The 17,758-nt window shown below is 38.5% G+C and overlaps 1 protein-coding gene and 1 long non-coding RNA gene across 8 annotated transcripts in view; one reads left to right on the top strand and one right to left on the bottom strand.

Annotated features, from left to right (window-relative positions):
- LOC124310339 (heterogeneous nuclear ribonucleoprotein K homolog) overlaps nucleotides 1-17,758 on the top strand; it is a 102,956-nt gene that overhangs the window by 37,486 nt on the left and 47,712 nt on the right. For all 7 annotated transcript variants that reach the window (XM_046774171.1, XM_046774169.1, XM_046774172.1 and 4 more), the window contains one exon: nucleotides 13,553-13,689. In XM_046774171.1, coding sequence (XP_046630127.1) covers nucleotides 13,558-13,689 — 132 coding nt within the window. In that variant the 5' untranslated portion in view covers nucleotides 13,553-13,557. The remainder of the gene's footprint in view (nucleotides 1-13,552; nucleotides 13,690-17,758) is intronic.
- LOC124310350 (uncharacterized) lies at nucleotides 336-1,360 on the bottom strand. The gene is made up of 3 exons (XR_006909650.1): nucleotides 1,181-1,360; nucleotides 711-796; nucleotides 336-583 (listed from the first exon to the last, which is right to left on the bottom strand). It is a non-coding gene; the product is annotated as an uncharacterized LOC124310350 (long non-coding RNA).

The following is a 17,758-nucleotide window of genomic DNA, read 5'->3' as shown; positions in this document are numbered from 1 at the left end:
AATTTGTGTACAATTTTTGAGCTTTTGGGAAAAAGTATCCAACACAACTTTACGTGCCTTATTGTTAATAAATATTGATCAACGATGGTAACTTTGGTATAATTTGTTAATACATGTATAAAAAGCAGACGGGTCATGTTTATCGATTATTTCTTGCTCCGGTGGTCGGTCATTTGATATATTTTCTTTGACCTTTACTTGTACAATTAACAATAAGATTGCTTTGCGATTGCCTGTATGATAAATCTTACCATCTCGATGATTATTTAATGCAAGGTCGTTGTTTTTATGTTCTTTTATTACTATGAACGTCGTAAAAACCGCATTGATACAGCAATATAGGATCAAAATGTAATTTTCTGGCCCAAACATGGGTTAAAAATTCCATTCACGTGTGCGAAACGCATACATAAATTCACGGGGCACATAACATATCAGCTACCGTGTATCGATTTATTATCTCGCTCTTTTCCGCTACAGGCGACGTCCGAGAGTGAAACGGCATTTTTTACTTTTTACAACGACTGCTTTGCCAGTCTTTTCCTTGTACAACTTTGTTGTTTGCATAATGCTTCGCTCTGGTCTGTAAAAAATAAATTCCAAATACGGTTTATTAGACGCGTGTGGCGACCCGCGAAGAGTCTCGGAGATGATTAACACTTGATAAGCTGCTGTTTGCACAACTCACAAATTAGAAGAGATTTACTCACTCGTTTCTTTCACGCGCTTCTTCGTCTCTCGTATAATCCAGTCATATTTCTTTTTTCGTTTACGAACAGGAACTCGAGCCGTGCGACTGCGTAATATGGACCAAAATAAATCCTTTCACGTACAAGTTGTTCCTCATTTTAATGGTGAATTATTTATTTCTCCTATTGGCTTTGACAAATGAGACTTTTGCAGTAGAGGTAAACACAGACTGAAGTTTTTTTTTTTTTAAAACGGTGATAAAAAATTGCTCGTATAAATCAGAGGTGGTACCTCCGATATCGGGCTTTATCACGTGGAACTCAGTCGTGTTAATGTCGAGAGGAACAAAAAAATCCAATGATTTGATACTTTTCTATGGTAAAACATTTACTAAACTAAGGATAAGCACGGACTTACATTTCTTTTCAACGAAAGGAACAGGTACAGTGATATAATGTGGTACTAATATAGCGTATAAATTCGTATTTACTTTAGGTCGACTCAAATGATTAGTACAAATAAACTGCAGAGTGTTCGTTAGCACGTTGTATAGTCTCGGGTATCACATGTCCCTGGAGCAAAGAAGCTGTTCCAAAAAACTGCTTACGGTCATCGTCGGAGGATCGATCAAACTGACCCTAAAAATATCGGGATACCCGACAAAGGTTACGCATCGTTAATATCGAATTTTTTAATTTAAAAACATGAATATTATAATCGTATGGATGACAGGTTCGCTGAAATTGTACGGTAAATGCTGAAACAATTTGATGTTCATTTCGATAATTACTATGGGGAAATGAAATTAAAATCGTGGTAAAATATTGTCTGTATATGTATATATATTCATTATTTATATCGTCGATACAATTTTATCACCGGATGAAATTAAAAATACTTGCGGGATGTTAAATATTGTAATTATTGTAATTTTCCCGTGACGTTTCACGTAATCGTGTGTTGGATTTTCTTTCTATTTTTTTTTCCAGTATTATTACGAAGTTTTCATAGTGATAAAGTAAATTAAAGGTAATGAAAAAATGAACGAATCAATCGCGTGTTTCGAAATTCGACAATAAACCGTCGTTTGAAAAAGTCGCGTGGATTTTTTTCTTCAGATTTACTTATTACCTATTATTTTTATTACTATTATCGCAATGTTTTATCCCGCGTAAAGAAAGCCAACCTTTTCCGGATTATTCGCGGTTTTATTAACCGTAGATAATTCATTGGCTGGTTTTATCGCCAGTTTATGCCACATACATAACCAAAGAGGAGTCAGGAAACGATCGGCCGATTTATTCGCTTCCTGCACGGTTCGTTTCCGTCAGTCGATTCGAGCCTCTTGCTTTTTTCTCACAATACACGCGTTGTTACGTATTATTTGTAGTATGGAGGTGAAAAAGATGCAAGAAAAAATGATGAAATTTTTGAAAACTATTCTATGGATAATCGGTTTTTTTTTTTTTTTTTTGAAACTTTGTTTTTCCACCCGAAGGGCTTGAAGCGATCGCCTGGCAATTTGCATTGTCTACGGAACCGCACGCGTATAGGTTACTGCAGCACCTATATTACATTTTTCAACCCCTTGTTCGCCGAGCTTTTACCCTACTTTGCACATACATAGCTATGTATATGAGTTTAGGATGAATATTTCATTTGTCCAGCGTGTATAATATAATGTAATGTGCGTCGAAGTGGGTATACCTTAGAGTGTTTCAAAAAAACCGGCTATTTTGTTTTTTTTTCGAAGAACGTTGAAAAATCTTCCGAGTGTGCCACAAAAATGACCTCGGTAAAGTATGAGCTCTTGATATTGATATTTAGAGGTGGCGATTCTCAATTTTCTATTTCCCATTTAAATAACATGGGAAAATTTTTTTTTTTAATTCAGAATCTTATTGCTCGGAAACCAATCAGTGTGAAGATATAAACAAAACATATTCTTGTAGGAAATTTAACGCTCTACAAAAAAGATCCGAATAAAGATTTGCGCAAGGTAAGTCGTTTCGGAGTTATCAAGCCTCAAACATCGAACCGTTTGAAATAATGATGTTATTAATTTATAAATGTTACAAAACTGACTCATATCGTTGATTAATGAAATTTATTAATTAAAATTTCATTGGAAGTCTATAGTTTTAATTTTAAAATCAATAATATTGTGTATTTAAGTGATATGAGTCAGTTTTGTAGCATTTATAAATTAATAACATCATTATTTCAAACGGTTCGATGTTTGAAGCCCGATAACTCCGAAACGACTTACCTTGCGCAAATCTTTAATCAGATCTTTTTTGTAGAGCGTTGAATTTCCTACAAGAATATGTTTTGTTTATATCTTCACACTGATTCGTTTTCGAGCAATAAGATTCTAAATTAAAAAAAAAAAAATTTTCCCATGTTATTTAAATGGGAAATAGAAAATTGAGAATCTCCACCTCTAAATATCAATATTAAGGTCATTTTTGAGGGACACTCGGAAGATTTTTCAACGTTCTTCGAAAAAAAAAATAGTCGGTTTTTTTGAAACACTCTAGTATACCTACGTAGTATATTGTATAATACATGTTATATATTCTCGGTAACCTGCATAAACTTTCAGGTATGTATATCCTTGAATAACGGAGCCGATAAATAACAAACATATCGACGATAAGTCGGGCAAATGTCGGGACGTATTGAAAACAAAAAAAAATATTAACAAAATAATGTAAAAAATGGTAAGGAAAATAGGCGGGGCCTTGAGAGTTGCTCCGGACGATCAATACTCGGTCGTGTAGGACACGATATTGTGCCACGTTTCTACCCTGTTGGTATATCGCATGCAGCCAGGTCAGGCCTCCTGATTTTCCTGTTCCGATACCCCGCGAAATTCAAAAACTCCCGCCAGCACGCAGCGATTTCTTTCGTCTCAGTTGTTATCTTCGGTTTATGTTTCTCGATAAATACATCCTTCGATTTGATTATTTCTTTTGTTCTTTGTACTTAGTAAATAAGAATGAAAGAAAGAAAAAAAAAATACAATACAATACTCTTGTAACACAGTATAATATTTTCGATCGACGTAATGAGACGTTGAAACTTGATACCTATAGGTACGTGATTGAGAAATATTTTTAACTCTTCCGTACAACTGCTGCGTGCACGAACCGCGGAAACGTCGGTGAAACTTGCAAGTTTCACAGACAGAGTTGGGTAGGTATTTTTTTTATTTATTTTTTTTTAATTTTTTTATTTGTAGTCGCAGGGACTTGCCTAGATTCTCTGCAAGTGACTTCGTGGAAATTAATTTTCACTCGGTTGAAACGTTACGGTCAAAACATGCCGCGTACTTACTGCGAATGGAACAACCGGTGGAAAGTTGCTTCGACGAGGAAACCCTGCAGTTGAGATTAAATTATACGCGTACTGTTTTATTTACTGGAACTGTTTTCACCCAAATTAGGTATAGATAGAAAAGGAGATGGAAAATAAAAGAACAGCCAGACGTTATGTACACGTAAATCGATCTATATTTCGTAAAATACTGCCGACGTGGTATACATAAGTATAATATAGTATGGAAAGATTTTTTTCTCTCGCGAAAATCTTCGTACGACGAATAGGGCGATAAAATGTGATGTATGTACATCGCCCTGCATATAAATTGTATATACGTATATGTCGCATACCTTGTATAATATGGGTATAAATTAAGCAGCGTGTCTTTTATTTTTTAATCCGTCTATAAGCTTTTTTGCTTTGCAGGCAATATGTGTAATATACAGCCATGCACGTATGTATGCGCATGCATAGAAATTCTTTATAGGAATAGTCTGCGGTTGTTTTTTTTTTTTTCCTCATTTGTGCAGTTTATTTATACGCAGAGGTGTATTCTAGCGCAACGTTGAAGGACTTTGTACGTGCATGCATGTATGCACATTCTCATCCAGCTCGATTTCGTGGATTCGCGTACAACCTCCTGCAGAATGTAACTGCTATTGTTCCATCCTGTAGAGTTTGAGATTCCTTGAAATCCCTCGGGAATTGTCTCGCATACGTTACTATAGGTTTATATTATATATACACGCACACACACGTACATAACTATTTTCTCACAGTCACACATGCCGGTGTATAATAGTTAAACAATATGTAATGTACAAGTCACGCTGTTGAAAATTGCAGCATCCGAGTTATATTTCATATTCCGTTTCATCTGCGTTCGTGGTATTAGTTTTATACGCAGTATTCGTATGTATACGTATGTATAAGTAACACTATTCGGTATAATATTAGGTGTTATTGTTTAAAATTTGAATTTCATCATATTTAAGTTTGTTTCTTTTTTCTCTCTCGTCAGTTCTTCTCGCTATAGTTGAAATATTCGTAAACTGTTCGATAGTTTTTAAATCTACGCACAGGCCGTTGAAGCTGAATCTGCAAGCTTTCCGAACCTTTATAATAAAGTGTACTTATAGTCTTTAGAACACGTTACAGTCATTTGGAAACTATGGATTTTTTCATTTTCGGCATTAGAATCAGCTTCAAGGATCTATGCATGAATTTTACAAATATCGAACTGTTGAGTGTACTTGAACTTTTAAAGGTAAGTGAAATTTTCCTATGTTGAACGAACGTGAGATAAAAATTAAAATAGCGACCTTTTTTCACTGTCAGACACTAACATTTCAGAGGATAAGCGCGAAACAAAAAATACCTTCTAACCAGTATACATATGTATACATATATAGAGATACAAGTATAACGTATTATGTTAATTAGATGCTGTAGATAAATAAATTTCTGGCTTGGGAAAAAAAAAAAAAAGAAAAATCCGCGGAAAATTGCAGTGGGGTATTAGATAATTGCGGCGGACAGGGTGGACGGGATGCACGCACGGATGAATTGCCGGAGCTTATAGAAGGGAGGGGGTGAAACCCCGTCGTGACCGAAATGAGGATGGGAAATCCCTAGGGAACTGCTCACGGGGTGCGATGCGATGCGGCGCAGGGCGGGGCGCAATTTCACGAAGCGAATTGTACGACCATCCTACCTAGACGTCTATATCCTTGTATACGAATCTGCATCCACCCACCTACGTACGTACGAAGAGAGACTTGAGGTTGAAATTCCGAATTTGAAAAGTTCCGAAAGCGCCGAATTCCCAATTTTTATGAGGCGAAACTTTGAGCAAAGTATTCGAACTTTGACGAAGCATCGAAGTTTCGAGCGGTTCGAAACTCGACGTTCGAAGTTTCGAAATGGCGAAATTCCGACAAGTCAAAGTTCCGAATATCTAAAAATCCGGAACATCGAAATTTCCAATGATCGAAGATCGAAGATTCCATGAATTTCTGACGCGGTCAAATTTCACCACTTTGATCTTTCTTTGTCTCGGATTTTCGATATTTTTACGTTCGGAATCGTGGTCATTCTAATTTTTTACACCCACTCGTTGAGCAAACTGCGCTGTGTGAGTATATTTTAATATTCGGAATTTTACCGTGTCCAAATTTTATTTTTCGGAATTTTGCTGCATCGGAAATTTATTTTTCACAACCTTGCGCTTTCGTGACTTGAATTTTCGAAATCTTACATTTCGGAACTTTCAGCTGTCGGGTTTTCGGCCATTCGAAACTTTGTTATTTCGTAAAAGTTTTATTTCTTTTCAAATTTCGCCCCCTAATAATTCGGAATTTGGCGCTTTCGGAACTTTTTAAATTGCTAACTTCAACTCCGCCCCCCTACCAGACTATCCTTCACTCGAGGAGCGTGAGTATCCGTGTGTAACGAATACGCGGGCAAACGAAAAGCAAAGCGACGTGTTACGTACAGAGGGATTAAAATGCTGCGCTGTTAGCAGGGAAAATTTTACCGCGTGTAGTGCACGTTGCACGGGTGTTAGATTACACACGCATCGGTGGTTGAACGATTTTATCAAACAACAGGCTACACAGTGGGTCTCCTATTTCGCTAAAAGTGCCCTGTTTTATTTTCTTCCTCTACGAGCACTCGAAAACTGAATATTTCCCGTAAAATCCTCCCCCTATTTCTGCCCGTCATTTATTTATTTTTATTTTTTTTTAAACGAAAATGGACTGAAAAAATCAATTTCATGCTCGGGAACAATCCGGTCCTTCAAGATTTAGACTTGTCTCATCGGACTTTTGCCTTTTTTATTTCGTTAATACGTAAATAATTAATTTGCACGGATGGAACAAACGTTTTTCTAGTCCTAAAATGATGAATATATTCCAAACTTATGTATAAATACTGAATATACTAGAAAAAACGGTCTTGACGATCGCAGCAACAATTATCGGTCGATATATACGTTGATGAATGCAAAAAAAAAATACAAAAATCCCCGTAAAAATGAATTTCCTGAATGATTTCCATTTAAAACATAATTCTATTATAACCACCCGTCATCACGATCGACAAGATCGTTTTTTGTTTTCTATATCTTTCAAATAACGTCACCGTGGTTGGTAACTAATTTTGCGGTTATAAAAAATACCACTCCGCATCGGTAAAAAAAATTTTACAACACCAAAGAAACCGACGATTGCTAATAATTTTCCCCCTCACCTTATTTGGTCACTGCTTTTGGTTTATTTTATTTTATTTCTTTTCTTCTCTCTTCTTTCCTACACCCGCGAGTTCACCTCGTCTCCTATTGACCCCCCCCCCCCCCCCCCCCTCTTTAATCGACGTTGTCTTTCCCTCGAGGACGAGGTTCGTTTTCGACTCTACGGCGCCGCACGCCACCGTCATCGACGTTACGCCCTGCTGCAGACTCTCCGGCGTCGTCGTCGTCGTCGTCATCCTCGTGCAACCAACCTTCGTCCTCCTCCTCCACCACGACCACCACCACCACCACCCCCGTCCTCCGCTGCTCAGCTCTCTCTATCATTTTTTCGTTTCCTTCTCTTCGTATAGTAGGTACACTCGTGCCATGCGATGCCAAACACGACCCTACAAAGGTACCTTGTAGGTAGTCACGCTAAGCCTCGACGCGCACGCCATACTTCTGGCTCTCTGCTCGCTTCTTCTTTTTCTCACTCTCTACGTTTCTTATTTTCTTATCCGCCACCCACAGCTCCCACACCGTTTCGACGTCACCCTCCTTATCTTTTTTCTCCTACTCTTAATGTGCACCGGCTCCTCCTCTCGGGGCGTGTTTCGTTCGTTCTTTATACGATAATTATTTCTCGTTTACCGAATTCACTCGGTCTGCACTCACCTCCGAACGGTGCTCATCTTTTCATAATAACTTCACCAGTCTGGAGAGTCTAAATATTCGTTTCACGATGACTTTTTTCTTTTACCTCCCTCATTCACTTTGCCCCAGTAAAGTTTTCCAATCAGGAAAATTTCAGATCGTTTGCCGACACTTTTACGTTTTAATCGCGGATCGATTATTGCGTAAATCTGCATTATAAAACTTGATAAAAAATCCAATCTCCATCCGTTTCATCGTATAGTGGTATACTATTTTAATTGTTTAACGTATCGACTGCCTTCAAAGCTCGATTCAAGCGTGTTGATAACCGGAATGGAGTCTTAGGTTATCGACGTAAATAGATCATCATAGATTTGTCATATTGGTTTAAGTTCTCGGTAATTGACCGTCTTCTTGAAATGTTGGTGACGCAGGTCCCGTTCAGGCCGGTTTACCGTTCCTTGAATTGTTCGGCTTCTTACGATTATTGACGCAAAGTCTCAGCAACGATGGAAAGAACAATCCGTTGCGCGTCTGTGCAAGGTTAAAAATATCCAGGCATATTTTAGGATACACTGCAAGATCGCATGCGATCTGATAACGAAGATCCTTTACAGGATGATGAAATTTATAGGTATTGGAAACCGTTTGTGCATCCGTTAAGCGACAAAACCGCGGCACGAGATAGGTGGATAAACTCTGACCACGTGCGCGTATCGGGAGGAAATTCATTATACGGGGTTTAAATTAAACCGCGAATAACATTAAGCGCTCTCCTGATAGTAGTTCATGGGCAAACAAAACAACCCGGCGTGAGAATTACGCTACGCGATTGATTGAATATCCTGCGACCGCAGGCTGCGGTTCAATCGATCGATCATGGTGATGATATAAATTTATTTCGTCTAAAAGCGACGGGGCACGCATCCGTGGGCAATGCCGTAAGTATTCGTGTTACGAGGGATTTGTTAAATTCGAGAGTGAGAAGAGAGAACAGGGTGGTCGCACACCTGGAAAACACGGAAAATCGGCAATTGTCAGGGAATTCTTATTTTGGTCGTGGAAATAACTGAAAATATCAATTTTCTATCGTGAGAATTAGAAGTGATTTTTCGAGGTAACAAGTTTACTAAACAAATTTACTTAAGTTGACTATTTTGCACATGTATAGTTTTCTTCAATTCAAATTGAATTCTAACCGAATACAGAGAGTCGATAAGCCGAACGATTTAGCTTTTAGTAACTTACCGGAACTGGGACAATGTCGGGGAATACTGGGTTTTAGGTCTTGGAAAAGCTGGAAATGTCGCGAAAATTTTTTCCACCGAAGAAAGGAGAATCGCGGAGTATCGACGAAACTTTTCCTATTACAATTCGAAACGATTTTCCCTCCACGTCGGTTACGTACATATTATATGGCGTTTCTTGTCACCGTTAGACCTAGAATAATAACACCACTCGTACCATACATACCATGGATGGTACATTATGTATACATAGGATGACTACTCGTAATACGCAGAGTGAATTATTTATGTCGCATGGCCGTAATGGCTGCGTGGGCAGATAATAGCTCACTATGTATATGTATATACGTATATGTATACATGTATATGAGTAAAAGTGCTGTAGGTATCAATATATATTACACGTATGCACGAAGGCTTTTCAGATTCCGACTACCAAGCTACTTACAAGTATATATATATATATATACATACATGTACGTACGTATGTCGTGTATGCGTACGTATTCGGCATGCATACGACGACGTACGGAAACGCGTGTTCAAAAAATACACAAAACGCAACACTTGCCTCTCTCGTCACTCCGACGGTATTGATCCTACCTTTACTTTTCAACTCGCGTGTCTCATAACGCTGGAATCCATTATGACCATTGCTGTATGTATTACAGTGTACGAATATGGTCGTATTATTGTATAAGTTCCTCACCACGCAATGGAAAAATTTTTACCCGTAAATCGTTCAAACCGTGCCCATACCGTATAAGCTTTTTCTTTTTTTCTCTTGTTACAGGAGCCACTATTTAGAAACATTTTCGTATGAAATCTCATTTTCTGTACAAGTGTACGAAAGGAGAGCACAGTTTTCCTCGTTTTTCAAGACAGTTGAAATTTCTGAATTCAAAGTGTAATTCCGACGAGAGTGAATTTTATTTTATCGGCACAATAAGATGTGGCCCGCTACGTCTTAAAATGTAGAAAGTAACTTAAGAGTGACAAAAATATTAATCTTGTTTTAACAGTCTTCAGGGAAAAGAAATTTGTGAAAACGATGTACAGTCGTAGCTGAAAGTATTACAATTATGCTTCGTATTATACCTTGAGATAGTAAGTGAAATTAGGTATTCAAAGAAAGAAATTGCGTCTGTTTAGTTTTTCGAAATCGTATCGTCGTTAAATTTTGAATTTGCAGCGATAAATTAAGTCGCACTGGATGAATTAATTGTCTCCAAACTTTCTTCGCGCAGGCTTCTTTCCGTAATTTGAAGATCAATGCTTATCAGATTCGTCGGTACTGATTGCGATTTGTGTAAGTCGGAGTGCCCGGACAGAAAGGGTTGATCGACTTGATCGATCGCCAATCGATGAAAGTTTAACCCCTTTCCGTTGCCGATGAAAAGTGAATTATAGAATTGGAGACGAAGTAAAAGAGTGCAGGCCGGGCAAAGCAGCTCCTCTCAATTAAATTTCAAACACGTTAGAACGACTTTGAAACTTGAATCGAACGCCCCGAGTGACGCTTATTGAAAATAAATTCTAAGAAGTAGTTTAACAGAGTGGCGAATGGGACATTTTCTCAACCACAATTCTCGAGTCAACCGTCACGATATTCCACATCGTCAATCATCCCTCTGCGTTACAGATTCTCTCCTCATCTCTTCTCATCTCTCTTCATCTCTTCTCTTCTCTTCCGACCGCGGATTACCAATTAAAACTAATTGTTCCAGTCGTATTGTGTTCTCTTCTCTTCTCTCTCTCTCTTTTTCCTCATTCCTTCTTCTTTTTTTCGCCAGTATACCGACCCACTCTCTTCCTTCTCTTCATCCCGACGCAGTCGTCGCTATCACGTTGTGTCGAGTGACCCAGTTTTGCGCGATAGTTAGGTCCTCTTCTCCTCTCTTTTCTTTTCTTCTCCTCTCTTTTTTTCTCTTCTCCTCTCTTTTCTTCTCTTCTCCTCTCTTTTCTTCTCTTCTCCTCTCTTTTCTTTTCTTCTCTTCGTTTCTCTTATTTTCTTTTTCCCAGGAAAATTTCTCACCGGGAAATTTCACCTCGGTGTTTACGTCGCGACCGGCGGAAGCTGGTCTCATTTTTCTCCTCTTATTTCTCATTTTTCAACCTTCCTCTATCCACAATCTTTTTTCGTTAAGGTATATGTCGGAGGATCGTGGTTTCGATTATAATCTCACTATACAGATATACGGTACAGATTATAATCTGTGTAGTAGGTATATAGTGCCCGAGGTATTGCAGACTTGGATTGTTGATACGTACGCCCGCAGTTCGTAACGATTATTCCCTTATCGAATAATTTAACGCGACATTTTGTCTCTAGAAGAAAAATTGGCGTGAGGAAAAAGGGAAGCTTATCTCAATTCAATAATCGAAGGTGGATGAATCGCGACGAATTATCTATCACGAATACGAACTAGTAAATTACACTGGATGCAATTTATTTTTGAAATATAATTAGCGTACAACGAATTAGTTGTACATAGTCGAACAGTGCCAGAATCTCCGTGGTGACGAAAACAGAGTCGCACGGATGAAGTGAACAGCTGCACTTTACTTTGGCTAAAAGCTTGAACTTGGCTTTGAGAATTGAAGGGAAAAGTCTGAAGTACGCAGCATCAAATCTACTACGAGACGAAGCAGTGAATTCTGTGACAATGCGTAGGTACATAATGCCGATTCTAATTCAAGACGATACGCTCGGGATAAATCGATGCAAGTTTTCGAATCGTCGTTCAACGGTACTTGACCTAGTTCTGTAACAGAATTGACTCCATATACATAACTGTAACGCGTATGTAATACACGTAGTCGCGGAAGAATATCACTGTAGAATCGTGAATAGCTTCAGTTTCGCGTTGGAAAACAATCGAAATGTGTACCAGATGTCGTTCTTGAATCGTTGCCAATATTCGCGAGGCGGTTGGAGGTTACACATTAGGGTGATTCGGAAAAAAATAATTTTACGATTTTTCACCATGACTCCGCTTGAAAACTTTGTTCAGGCTGAAAGAAAGGTTAGGTCAGAAGATGAGCGTCTTGCGTTATTTGAAAAATTGCGCTCGGTTGATTTTTCACATTTATACGTGTTAATTGAATAGAAAAAATTCTTATCGCTTACGCTTACAGCAATCGTTAACGTCAATTTACGTCACAAGGAAGACCCTCATTTGTGATATCAAGTCTCCAATTGATGTTTGAGAAGTCTATCTGACGAATTTTTCATTAATAATTCCATCTCATGAAATAGTTATAATTTAATATGAACTTTTTAATTTAGGAAAATAAGATTCGTGGATGATGTATCGTTGTGTCATTGATCGTGATCTTTGGATCGAATATAAGTGTCAGGAAAGAAATGATAATTGAAGCGCTACGACGTGTTTGTTCACAAATTGAAAAAAAAAAAAAATGCGAAACAAGAAATGAGCGCGATCTTCCACATGACGTAGAAAGCTCGTCTTTGTTACAGAATCTTTCTTTTAACCTAAACAAACTTTTTAGGCAAGGTGAAAAATCGTAAATCACTTTTTTCTGAAACACCACGGTACAAATATTATAATAATCGCATCGCCTTATAGCGACTGTAAGCTGTGAGAAAAATCCGGCGTCAATTTCTGTACAGACTGAATAATTTGATGTAGATTTAAGACACACTCACATACATCTGCAGACGTTGAAAAAAAATTCTTCCGCATAGTAGGTAGGCTACAATTTCAGGTCAATATCAGCACCATTATTTCTCACATCGCGGTGACAGACGCATAATTGGTGCGGCTACTGCGACTTGCTTCAATTCCGAACTTGTGACTCTCTTAACTTTGCCCACCCTCTCATTCCCTCATTCTCTCATGCTATCCGCCGGTCTGCTACTTCTGCTGCCACGGCAATAGCAGGGGTGAATTCTGAAGTGAAGTGAAGTCGAGTCGAGTCGAGTATCGCGGCGGGCACGTCTGAAGTGCCTCGGCACCCAGTTGAATACATCTCTGTCGCCATATCAGGAGCCAAGTTCACAGGGAACATAGAAAAATTCCTCCGTGCTTGGAGCTCCGGCATACCTTTAATAATAACAGGTACACGCTTCGGTCGAATATCTTCAAAACCTCTTCATCCCCGATCCACTTCTCTCTTTTCGCGTTGTAGATTGTGTAACACCGAAATCCTGACTTTCATCGTGTGAATCATTTTTTCAGGAAAACACCGCTCGATTATCCGCACTTACGGTTTTTATCCGCCTGCCCTTCTTTTTTTTTTTTTTTATACTAACAATAAGAAACATTCGAATTTGTCTGTATGTTTAAATATCGTATATGTGACGAGTCATTGAATACTTACAATTCATATAACTCGAGTGTAAAACTAAAATTTGACCATTTCTTTTTTTCTCATGTTTCAGGAATAATGAAACGCGAGGCTGACGGTGGAGCCATGACAGGCGGCGGGGGCGGCGGAGGTGGTGGAGGCGGTCCAACCAGCCCCCACAAACGATACCGTCAAGGCGACGACGAACTCCGTCTTCTGATACCGAGCAAGGTGCGTCTAATGTGCATTAAAATTATTGCCTTGTTATACGGCTTCATCTCTTATCGTGCTTCTGGACGACAAGCGTGTTTCTATTTTCTCAAACTTTCTCTTTCTCCTTGTAGAGAAGAGAAGTGAAAAAGCTTGTCTTACCGAACCGTGTACGAGAGAGTTTTATTCAAAGATCAGAACGTCGGGAAAATTGTGTGTAAAAAAAAAAAAAATTAAATTATTAATAATGAACGGTGAGATTTGGTCCTTGATGGTCGAATATCTTCAATATACCGACATTCGGCGAGTCTGGTGTAAAATTTAACTGATTCTTGTTGGTAAAAGAGTCGCGGAAGGCGAACCCTGCATGGAAAAGCTGCCGATACGATGTGTAAAATTTCAATATTTTCTCGATAATGTAGAAAGCGGAGGACGAGGATTCGCCTCGAGGCGTTGACCTCGTAGTACGAATTTAAAATTCAACTCGCTTAAATTCACTTTGACTCGAAGCACTTTAGTGATGCAAATTTTGAATACCGTGCGTGCGTAAAGTTTAGACAGAGCGAGGCCAGGCCAAGGAGGAAAAAGCTGACTGCACGAAACCGACGCGTGCTTGCAGGCCTCGTTCGTTCATTCGGCTCATGTGGCGCAAGCTGCGCGGGCTTCGCCTTCGAACTGAATTTTATCTAGGTAGGTATAGGAAGTTGTGATTCGAATCTTGAGTAGGAAACTGAACGGCGTGGAACGCAGCCGCGGCACAAGCCGGACGCGTGCTCCGGTGCTCCGGCACTTCCGGTTATTGTTTCACTCTCGAAGACCCCCGTTAGATTATTATTATTGTTGTTGTTGTTGTTATTATATATCTTAATAACGCACAGAAATAGGTATATTATATTAGCCGCGTATCAGGCGTTTGAAAAGGGTGGCCACTCGGCTGGAAGACCTGGGGAAATGTCGGGTAATTTTAGCAAATACGTGAGTTTTAGTAAATACGTTACTGCCTCTCTCGAAGTCTTGAATATCCCACGAGTAACGGTGTTCCATTCGTTCTTTGTTCAATTAGTTGAATTAACATTTTTGCTCGCTTGTTACGATCGTTGGGAATTATTTGGTTTTTTTTTTTTTTCTTTTTTAAGATACTTTGTTTATTAGCATTTATTTATGTAAATCGTAGTAATTCGAACGTTTTTGAAAATGAAGAAAGGAAACGTTCAATTCCGTATTGATTCTCTGTTCCGGTATGTATTATGATTTTTGTTTTTTTTTTTCTTTTTCATTCTTATCTTCGCTCTAATTTTTCATACTCATCCGTTTCTTTCTTCAATCGAATATCAAGATCGAGATTGAGATGATTTTACGGTAGAGGTGAATAATTGTGAAATGCAGGAGCAGGAGGGATTAATGATTATGAATTTTTCGACCAGGTTATGTAACAAAGGGTTTCATGAGGTGCGAGATTTTCTCACTCGTACGCGACTTGTTAAGTCTATGAGGTATACATGTATTGAAAAAAAGAAAAAAAAAAAAAAACACAGAACCGGGTAATTAGTTGCTGTTTAGTTTTATTGTAAGGAGCGTTTTATCGGGTTTTAAAGATTGCGGCCGTCGCGTTGTCCCTTTGAAACGCAGTCTCTGCAGCGTGCAGCAGCGGTCTTCCTTCTCCAAAGCGGTCTGGCAAATTACACCTCGTAATCACGTTCCTACTGTCCCGCTGCTGCTGCTTCATGCCGACCATGCCACTGCTGCGGTTCTCCGCATAACCGCTGCGATTCAACGCGCAATTATACCGCCGCGGCGTGCACTGCAGTTTCAAACAACTGAACAATCCGATATATGCTGCAAGGTAGGTAGCAGTACATACCTATATTGCGGAAAGCTAAATAAACGCGGAAGCCTGATGCGGCTTGCAGCTGCGACGCTGATTTTACTTCCACCTATTCGAATACTCTTGTTACAATACCTATCCCCGTGTCGTTTTATTTTTTCGCAAAAGATCTTGCTTCATCTTTATTTTTATTTTTTTATTATTTTTTTTTTTTTTTTTCAATGTAAATTCCGCATTAGTAATCTGATCATTAGGGTGGTTCATTTTTTAACTTATTCCTTCTGAGGGCAACTTGATTGAAAAAAAGATTGTCGACAAACCTGAATGAGGTAGGAAAATATTTAAAGGTCGCTACCAATTATTGTGATATTTTTTAATTACTTTTATGTGTACACCTTACGAATTTCTATATATATATATATATATGTTAGTTTATTTTTTTCGTATCTTGGTGCAATTAATTACACATAAAGTACACCTCCAAGTTCAAAGAAAAACGGAGATGGTGAGGGTCGGTGGCAGGTCGAATTGGCATGGAATGCCCCGTATTTACTCGGAGTTACGAAACTTTTTGGTGGCTGGATACGTTTCGTATCTTTCCGAACGTTCTAGCCGCCGCAGTATGGAGAAACACTAGGCAGTTGGTATTTTCCGCGACAAGGTCTGCTTGCATTATATGGACCGATACCTTCTCTCGCAACGGTTCTTCAATTGCGAAACGCTAACCTGGATTTAACGTTACGTTGCAATTAATGGTGCAGAATTCACAGAAACGCCGGCACGAAGCGTAATTGCCATTTATATTATGTTCTCTTATGCTCTGCATGCGATAAGCTTCATATTCTACACCGCGCGGATTTTATTCAATATCGTCGTGAAAAATTTCTGTAATATTCTGAAACGGAGTGAAACGAAACGAAGCGAAACAAAACGCCATTCTATCGATCGCGCTCGAAAGAAACTTCAATTACGGATGTGTAGTTAATTGTATTGGCATACTTATAAGAATCGATATCAATTATCTCGTCGAATGCGAGGAATTTCAATTTTATTATAGGTAGGTAGATTACGAGATATTGACCGTTAGGAATTTAGAATTACTCATTAATTTCTCTACGCATCTTAGCTCTCTGATGTCGCTTTAATTTCCTATTTTTCTCCATTTATTGTAATTATATTAGATTATAAAAACGTAGATTTCTTCACTATTTAATAAGTATTTGATTCGAATATTCATTCCGCTTTACTCAATCTTGTACTATTACAGACCTATAACGAGGCGGTTGTACTAATTCCGTCTACGCTGTGTAATAAAAATGTTGAAATATTTATTATGTATTTGATTACTGCAGATAAGTGTTCTCCGGCGTGGTTAGATTATTACAGCACGGATTCGTTCGTTGCGCTCTAACCTGAATTCAGCATCATACGATTTTACCGGTATATTTATTCGATTAATCGACCTATACTTAACGCACTTTTTCTTCTTTTGTATAATGAATTTAAAACTTGGCAGGAAATTCTATTCCACGTAATTTAATTGAGAAATAAGTCGACGGGAATGGTAATGCGATCTCTCTGATTCTCTTATTAATTTTCTTCCTTTGGAATTCGATGCTCGTGAATTATTCAGTTTGCAAATTTAATAATCAATACAACGTTCAATTGAAAATTATCTGTTCTTATGTTTATAAATAAAAAAATATACATATATTCGGTGTAATTTCTTTTCCAACGGTTACTTAAATAGCAACTACCTTATAATTGGTGATTTGTATTCGCACGATGTGTAGAGAATCGCGAAAGTCGTTGACTGACTTATATGCCGGTGCATATTGATCAAGGTATTCAGTGTTTCGTGCACAGGTACATAAATACTTATCGCCAAGAATCGTTAACAAAAATAATCTCACCATTGCTCGACTGCACGCGCCGCGAAACGTTGCTGCTGTTGCTGATTCTGCATGGATCTTAAACAGGCTGTTCCTATTCCTATTCCTATTCCTATTACACATAACGTTATAGGCACGCAATGATTAACTTATTCTATACGCAGTTCGCGCTTTCGAGACTGAGGTTATACCCACGTTACGCGTGCTTATGAGAAAAAGCTGCGGTAATCTTGGATCGTGCAATCTGCTGCTGCTGTTTCTGCTGCCGCTGCAACTGTTTCTGACACATTTTACGGTGTTATAACCCAACGCGAACTGATTACGTTTACCATCGAAATTTTACTTACTTCAACTTGTCGGTTGCACGCGTGAT

The sequence above is a fragment of the Neodiprion virginianus genome, chromosome 1 (assembly GCF_021901495.1).
Source record: "Neodiprion virginianus isolate iyNeoVirg1 chromosome 1, iyNeoVirg1.1, whole genome shotgun sequence".
Taxonomy (NCBI): domain Eukaryota; kingdom Metazoa; phylum Arthropoda; class Insecta; order Hymenoptera; family Diprionidae; genus Neodiprion; species Neodiprion virginianus.
The sequence above is the reverse complement of the archived record's forward strand: the minus strand, read 5'-3'. Positions and strand labels throughout refer to the sequence as shown.